Source organism: Drosophila mauritiana, chromosome 2R (assembly GCF_004382145.1).
Source record: "Drosophila mauritiana strain mau12 chromosome 2R, ASM438214v1, whole genome shotgun sequence".
Lineage (NCBI taxonomy): Eukaryota > Metazoa > Arthropoda > Insecta > Diptera > Drosophilidae > Drosophila > Drosophila mauritiana.
The window spans coordinates 14,973,218-14,981,304 of NC_046668.1; the positions used below are offsets into that span (position 1 = coordinate 14,973,218).

General features: G+C 45.6%; 2 protein-coding genes across 2 annotated transcripts; both read right to left on the bottom strand.

Annotated features, from left to right (window-relative positions):
• Positions 1–434: 434 nt before the first annotated feature.
• Positions 435–2,467, bottom strand: LOC117136141 (dolichol kinase). The gene is made up of 4 exons (XM_033296847.1): positions 2,173–2,467; positions 1,608–2,097; positions 886–1,537; positions 435–778 (listed from the first exon to the last, which is right to left on the bottom strand). Exons 1-4 carry the CDS (start codon positions 2,322–2,324, stop codon positions 561–563), a joined length of 1,512 nt encoding a protein of 503 aa, XP_033152738.1. The 5' UTR covers positions 2,325–2,467; the 3' UTR covers positions 435–560.
• A 295-nt stretch (positions 2,468–2,762) lies between these two features.
• LOC117136140 (putative fatty acyl-CoA reductase CG8306) lies at positions 2,763–7,658 on the bottom strand. The gene is made up of 6 exons (XM_033296846.1): positions 7,260–7,658; positions 4,062–4,646; positions 3,897–4,006; positions 3,382–3,832; positions 3,063–3,320; positions 2,763–3,006 (listed from the first exon to the last, which is right to left on the bottom strand). Exons 1-6 carry the CDS (start codon positions 7,265–7,267, stop codon positions 2,868–2,870), a joined length of 1,551 nt encoding a protein of 516 aa, XP_033152737.1. The 5' UTR covers positions 7,268–7,658; the 3' UTR covers positions 2,763–2,867.
• Between the last annotated feature and the right edge of the window lie 429 nt (positions 7,659–8,087).

The window sequence follows — 8,087 nt, forward strand, 5'->3', positions numbered from 1 at the left end:
TGCGCGGTTATTTTCATGGTTTTTGTGACGTTTTTTCACCCATAACAGTGGACCCACGTGTTGGCTAACATTCTGTTGGACGCCCGCGCAGTGGATTATGTTAACTTAACAGTCGGCGGGGTGCGCTGTTAAGTCGGCGCATTCTTATTGGATTTATAGATCTTCTTTAGTCTTTGTGAAATTGGATGAAAATTAGTAACTACCATTTCAGAAGGGTACAAATCCATCAGAAGACGAGATGTCATTGGTGATCAATAAAAAATAATATAAGGAATATATAATCACCTGCTGTCCGGTTCTAAAGATTTCGCATTTATACATGTTATTTAGACTAAACTAAATATCAAACTTAAAGTTTATGTGTTGGTTTAGAAAAGTAGTTTATACATTTTCAGAGAAGTATTTCTTTTTAGACCCATAAAAGTCCGTCTAAATGTGATATGGAATATACAGTTTTATAAACTTTCTTATTAAACACTTAGTTAAACCGCGCAATTTTATATATAAATACACCGAGGAATGCGTACACTACAACTAATTTACATCAATATGCATTCTATTTAGGCCAGGCCCACAATGGTATAGAATATCAGTGGTAGTACCAGGTTATCCACCTGGTCGGTGAATGCCTCCACCAGAGCCGAATTCAGTGCTGCGAATATGGTGGCGAACCACTTGGCCTGGCTCATGGCCACCAGGCCGGAAATCTCCAGCAGCCAGACGGCCGTGAGAATGGACACCACGAACGCAATGGTGCCTTCCAGGGATCGGGAAGATCCTAGAAGTATGACACATGTGTTAAGATAGAATCTTATATATGCGAATGAACTCATTGAGAGATTAGTATATCTCAAAATAGACATCCTTTTAGTTCATTTTACTTACTTCCCCACTTGTTGCGTCCCAGCTTGGAGCCCACTACACTGGCTGCAGTGTCTCCAACGCCGACTGCTAGAATCCCCGAAAGCAAGGCCAGAGTATTGTCGCCAGAGCACGGGCATGGTGTCATCCAAATGGGCATTGAGCAGCCGATGAGCAGGCAGAACGGAGTTAGAGCCAACTCTCCGGCGTCCTTTTCGTCCTTGAATGTGCTGAAGGCCACAGCTAGTCTATCGGCCAATGGCGGAATCTTCAGCAGACGCAGCAGCTCCAGGACCACGAAAGCAGCCAACGCCACGCCAGTGGCCAAGTAGAGCAGGGCGCACTCGAAGATCAATCCGGGTATATAGACCATAATAATGAGCAGGTGGAAGATCTTGCGCACACGTGTATTGGCCTTCGCGGAGCTTCCAATTTGCCAGGCGACTGTGAGGCAGGTTAGCACAACCAGCAGCATGTAGAAGACCAAGATGGCCAGTCTTTCCTGATCGCGGAGCAGGAACTGCACTAGTGCCAGCAGAGGAAGAGGTCGCGTCACCGGCATGCAGGTGACAGCCAAGAGGAGCATCACCGTCCACAAGTAGAAGCGGTAAGGCTTCCTCAGCGATGGGAAGAGGACGAGAGCCACGCAGAACACCAGCAGGCAAAATAGGGCATTCTGTAGATCCAATGCAAGCGGGTTAGTAAAAGTTTGTTCCATTCCATTCAACACTCCTAGCCTCACTTACCACCATGATTATGTCGAGCGTCTCAAATTCCTCGCTTGGCCAAGAACCGCCGCAGAAGAATCCACCTAGTCGGTGGATGGCACTCAAAGCGAAGAGCACCAGTCCCTGGACGAAAACCGAGGCTTCTCCATATGTAAAGGACCTCTGGAAGCCACGTAGCGTATAGATATAGATTTGCTGATACGCAGAGGTCATCACGAATCCCACGATGATGGCGAAGGTCAGCGAGGTGTCCACCAGCAGATAGAAGCTCATACTGGTGGCCACTCCGGGCAGCAGGCTCACCAGGCATTTAACCAAAATGCCCGTCTTCACAAAGGCATAGATGAAGAAACACAGTGTTTCGAGTGCCATTCCTCCGGCGGCCACCGTGAGGAGCCACTGCATCCTGGCCTGGTCCTTGCATGCTGGCGTGGCGTGGTGCAACAGGCGGACAGTCAAGGCCAGCGGCAGCAGTAGACATAACCAGCCGCCGGGTCCGGCATTGGGTCTTCGAAAGGGTCAGATTAGATTACAGATAAGCTGGAACTTTGGACTCTCCTCGGAGACTCAGCCACTGACTCACCTAGGCGCCATGGCCTTGAGGCTAAAGACATCCGGCCGCTGGGTGCTCCGTCGCTGGTGGCGCACCGCGCCCAATCCACTGGACTGACTGTCCGTGGTGGAGCCGACGGAGTCCGTTTCCGAGTGCTCACTGTCCGTTTCTGGGCTCCGCATCCTCGGTTGGCTCTCAGTACATGACTTCTCTGAGCTCGGCAAGCGTTTGTGTGTCCGCAAATGGGTCAAGTGCGGAGAAAAGCCCTCGCTTTTCCAGCACACTTCGGCCAATTGATGAAGTTTTGCATGCACTGGACCAGCTGGTCGTTTGCTGCTGTTGTTTTTGTTGGGAAACTGTTGATTCGGGTTTGGGATGCACTTGGGTATTAGATGGCGTCCGCTGGTGAGGTCACACTAAATTCGATGTGACCATGTTTAATGCAGTTTGGTGGGAAGTTCAAAAACTTACATGCGTGGAAATGTTACACTTTTTAAATATGGATAAAGTACTATAATTAGCATGCAAGATCTAATTGTAGACCAGATTTTAACAATCAATAGTATCCTCCTTATGTTTTTCCTATAATAAACATTTATTTTAAATCAAAGAAGAGCTGCGCTTGTTTTTGTATTTATATTGTAAAACCAAACCTCATACAAAGTGCATTAAGCATAAATAACATTGAGAAAATGTTGAACTATGTGGGTATATTCCTCGGCTTCTTAAAGCAGTCCAAACAGGTAGTAAAGGACGGGCAGGACCAGAGCTGCTTTAGCCGTCGAGATTCCGGTGAGGCACACGATCAACTTGAACACTCCATACCAGAATGAGAGCTGCAGCGCAACATGAAGACCCAGGAGACTATAAATGGTATGGGTTAGTATGGTATCTTACATAGAATTAATAAAGATATTCACATTTTGTCCTTGCGGCGTGCCTTCTCCAGGTTCTTGATGGGCTCCTTGCTGAGATACTGGCGCACGCCCAGGATCGTGTTGGAAAAGTACTCATCCCACGCCAGCTCCCCGATGTCGATGAAGAACTTCTTCTTGTCCACTATGTTCAAGGTCTTCGATAGCGCCAATAGACGCTTGCTGTCAAAGTGCCACTCGGTGAAGATGAACTTTTCCAGGGTATTCAGTGAGTTCCAGACGTTCTTGTGCAGACGAACCAAGCTAAAAGTTAATTGAAATCATGTAGGTTATGAGGGAATAGGTGTACCAATATTTTGCTTACATGGGCCTGCCGCCTCCAATTTTCGTGACCAGATCCAGGATAATAGCAGGTATGAAATGGAACAGAATGGCGCTCAGTCGGAAGACCCAGAGGCTCTTGACCAGACGCAGGTTGGGATACCAGACGGCACTGTTCAGAGGATAGTCGTGTAGGTAGCTGTTGATCTTGTCCGTCATCAGCTCGAATCGGAAGGGTTTGTATGTGCTGGAGGTCAGGTGGAAGATCTGCAGATCGGCCGGGCGTCCTCCGTTCTTCGCCTGCAGCGAGTTGACATAGTAGCCAGTGGATATGATGCCATTGACCACCACATCGATGGGTATGTAGTCCATGATGATGCTGGGATCCAGGGGAAGGCGACGCAGTACGCCCTTGGAGGCGCCCATGAAGAAGCCCTGGGGACCGTTCTTCGAAATGGTCCATCCGGGAATGGGTTCCTTCCAAGCGGCAGTGACTTTAGCACGTTACAAAGAATCATTAGTTTCTGCCAGAAAGTTATTAGTCTACCTAATACTCACTCATACTGGGACGAACGATGCCACAGGGGAACTTGCTGGCCACATTGGCCACCTCGTGCTCCGCCAGATGCTTCGTAAAGGTATAGGTATTGGGGTGATCCTTCAGAAGTCTGGAAGATGATAATTCATAAGCATAAACCCTTTAGTTTGTTAAGAGCCACTCACTTTGGTTCCAGTTCCTTGAGGGCATCATCGTTGAGCGTCTCCGAGAGCTGGATGATCTTCTCGGGATCTTCGGGCGCGGGATATAGCTTCTCCTCGACCTTGGTCAAATAGGCATTCACATAGGCGCTGGACACGTGGACCAAAGCATCCAGGTTCTTGATCTGCTGGCACAGCTCCACCACTCGCCGAGTGCCCCGCAAGTTGATGTTGGTGGTCTCCTTCAGAGATTGGAAGAAGTCCAAGGTGGCAGCCGAGTGAAAGACAACATTCACGTTGTCGATCAGGGTCTGGCGATCCTTCGGCGAGATGCCCAGATGCTCCAAGCCCACATCGCCCTCGATGGGCACGATCTTGGAGAGACGCGACTCCAGCTGCAGCTCCTTGAACTTGTCGAACACGGAGTTCTTCTTCAGCTCCTCCAGTCGCTCCTGCACACTCTTGCCCTTCTTGGCCCGCATCAGCAGGTACAGTGTGCCCACGTTGGGAACATCGCGCAGCAGTTTCTCCACAATGGTGACGCCCACGAAGCCAGTGGCGCCCGTGATGAAGACATTGCGACCCGCATAGAAGTCTGTGATGGGTGAGCTGAAATATGAAGGGTTTTCCAATCAGTTCACTGCCGTCCATTGTGCTTATATAACTTATGCGACCAAATTTACAGACGTCATAAAAGATGAAGCAAACTTTCTCTCGTCGCCCATTCAAATGGTCCAATGGAGCCACCATTGTGCTTACGACACTCGTTCACCCGTAAAAACCTTCGGGGGAGCGCATCTTGGCTGTTTGTCCCGCTAAAAACCCGTTTTACTCGTGGGCTCCCAGTTCTGAGTGCCCATTGTGTGTCTTCTAATATTGATACAACTAATGATTACTGAGCAGGTGCCGACTGGCGGGTCAATGCCGGAATGCAAAGCGATCTCGTGGATGTCTCTGGTTTCTTGGCACTTTGATTGGAATCAAGTCGTAAGCTCATAAATCAAATGCTTTGATCTCTAAAGATATTTTAGTTTCTAGCAATAAATAGCATTTTAGCCTACTTTTTTTGATTCATTATTCATCCAAGTCATATAGTCGAACTATTACCGATTCTTGAATATACATATCATGCTGCCTTTTAACAATAAATAAACTTTGTTTTTTCCTTCAAATCAGCTTAGTTAAGCTCCTTAGCTTTGGGGAATTCCCATTTCCACTTTGCTATCGCCTAATTTTCGAACAGTTTCGATCAAATTACAAAACGTATTGGAGCTCCAACAAACACGCAACATGTTCATTCAATTAGCCAAGTCTGGCGCATTTCTCTTTTAATGACCTCCAGTCGCTGTCTCCACTGTATTTTTTTTTATGCCAAATGATTTTATAATGACGAACATTGAAGATGATTTCTTTGGTTTTTACTACCCTCTAACGATGCGTGATATAATTTCTGCATAACAAATGTGTTGCATTTACATTTCCCATATTTGAATATGAAAAAAAAAAAAATAATATGCGAAATGCAAATTTTCTTTTGAGCAATTAAAGGAGACCCTCGAGTTTGCAGAGCCGTCACAAGTAAATAAAGTGCAGTTGAAGCCTTTGCAGGTGCTCGTATTTGCACACACGAATTGGCAAGTCATAGTTTTAGCCAGGCTCACAGTTCAAACGCTCGCTTGTTAGCCAAGTTGAGCTTTCACTTTGTGGACCAGCGAATTTGGGGTGAAAAGGGACAGGTGACCCAATCAACACAAATGGCTAATAACTCATCGAGCGTTTGGCTTAAGGTTTCCAATTCACCTCTTTCTTCGGCCAACTCTTCGAAATTAACTTTCTTATCAGCTGTAAATCAACTACTGAGATTAGATTTTCAGTTGGCCAGTTCGGTGCTTATCTGGTTTAATTAAGTGAGCCGATTTATGGTGGCAGTGCTACTTGAAATTTGTTTCAAATTATGGTTTTGCTTTGCCTTGGAACTGATATTACTATATTTAATGGAACTTAGCTGCAAGTGAGGAAATCAGTAATAAAGTGGGGTGTTATTTGAGAAATCCAGCTTAGTGCCTTAATGCCCTGCATAATGCGATATCATTTGCCACAGTTTACCGCATTCCGCTGAGACTGGCGTTAAGAACCCCCATATCATTAGCATTGCACATAAACTTAAATGCTTGCCCACCCCGGCAATTAAGCCACTCGACTTTGAGTAACTGACCCTACCAACTGCAATCAACCTTGTGAGCGGCCATAAATCTCTGGCATATTATTATTATTGATATTCGTCCCGAAAATGTTTCGAGCAACCTGTCAGGATGCGATGGCCACAATATGTAATGATCTTGTTTCCACTGCGGTTCCTTTTCATTCCGATAACCTGTAATTTTCCGCTCGATTTCCGGCATGCCCACGACTGCATCATTGACGTCATTTGGCTGAAAAGGCGGCTTTTGACTTGCAAAAGAGGGTATTCGAACGGGTCAAAGATTTATCGTGGAAACTGGAATGTCTAGCCCTGTTTGCATCTCCCTCTCCAATTGGCTAGCACTGCATAGCCACCTTCAACGGGTTGATGAAAAATTTCCATTGTTTTCCCATTGCAGGTGACTCTCAGGTGATGGATTCTCGCTGGCGAAAGTGTCCGGCCAAATGACCCACTGTCAGCTCGTAATGAAGTAGAATTAGCCGCCGACGCAAGTGTTAATTATAGTACAGTGTGACCTCAATAGTTTCAACTATTATGTTATGCATTAAACTTTTGCATTAAGTTCCAAAAGCAAAGGCTATATGAGATTATAGATCACTAATTCCATTTGAAGCAAATGTGCTTTAATGATGATCTAGTTTTAGAGGAGTTTAAAGTTCAAGTTTGGGAAAGTTGGAATGTGTTGATCCACTGGAATTTTGGCTTATATGGATGAAATGTGAAAATCAAAGCACACATATCCTTAATTTTAGGTAAGTAAGTGTTTTGAAAGAAGATTCTACATCTAATGGACAGTCTAGGTGATCTAGATGATCTTTAGCTCGATGGCTTGTGTTCTCTACGCCAGATTTTTGTCGCATTTCGAACTTTGCTCCGTCTTTCTAACCTCACAAAAGGCTTCGAAAGCGGGGAAAGAAAAAAAAGAAGCAGGTTGAAAGTTGTCAAACATGCTACCAAAATTAAATACAACCAAAATTGAGCAGAAGCCGTTGCTTAGAGCCAAATGTAGTGGAACTTACCTGGCCATGGTTTCTCAGCAGGTGTGGTAATCGCCAATAATAATAATGCCAGTTGCAGTCTATTCGCTCGTTCTGATTATTTGTTTAAGACTAAAACTCGGCTTAGAACGTCGAAATTTCTCTTTTCCACGTAGCTCTCTTTCTTTTTATCGGCCTCCTCTTCTTATTTATTCCGTCTTTCTATCTTTTACTCCACTGCTTTTGTTGTTGTTGCGATGCGACTGTAAACAAATTACCAACACCAGTGCAACTGCACGTGTGTGTGCCACAACGAACGTGCGTGTGTGTGTGTCGGCGTGTGCGAGCGAGGCAGCTGAATGGGCGAGTTTATCTTTATCTGCGTTTCTCCGATCCTCCGATTTTCGAACGTTAGCCGGCAACAGTAAAACTTCAACTGAATCTTTATGCCGTCAATGGCCACCGAAATGTGCTCGGCAGCAGGCCGACTGTTCGTGGATGATCATTTACTACGCTCCGCGGATCGTCATAATAACGATCACGATTGTCGGCCAAACCAGTTAGTCAGTGGCGTCTCAAAGGGGAGTGCCTACTTGGTTTGGTCCCCCACATATGTTTACTTTCTTATCTCAGCACATGCAATATGGTTAGCTCACTGAGTTTGCGGATACATATTTCGCTATCTTGCAGATACATTTTTCGCTATCTTGCTGATACTTTTTTCATTATTTCAGCTGCATATGTTTTCTCTTCTCGAAAGAGAATTCTCTTTAGCTAGCGCCCCTGTCGGTATATTACCGAACTTATTTATTTTACATCACCTAGATGTCGCCACTGAGCATTGTAGAAAACAAAGTGCATAACCAAGTT

Bases quoted from the DNA above. Each gene is read 5' to 3' on its own strand.
- LOC117136141 (XM_033296847.1), bottom strand. From the start codon at position 2,324: ATGCGGAGCCCAGAAACGGACAGTGAGCACTCGGAAACGGACTCCGTC. The intron at 1,538-1,607 runs GTAAGTGAGGCT...TTGGATCTACAG, and splicing joins CGCTCGACATAATCATGGTG to AATGCCCTATTTTGCCTGCT. The intron at 779-885 runs GTAAGTAAAATG...TCATACTTCTAG, and splicing joins GGGACGCAACAAGTGGGGAA to GATCTTCCCGATCCCTGGAA.
- LOC117136140 (XM_033296846.1), bottom strand. The intron at 4,007-4,061 runs GTGAGTGGCTCT...ATCATCTTCCAG, and splicing joins CTCAAGGAACTGGAACCAAA to ACTTCTGAAGGATCACCCCA. The intron at 3,321-3,381 runs GTAAGCAAAATA...ATTAACTTTTAG, and splicing joins ATTGGAGGCGGCAGGCCCAT to CTTGGTTCGTCTGCACAAGA.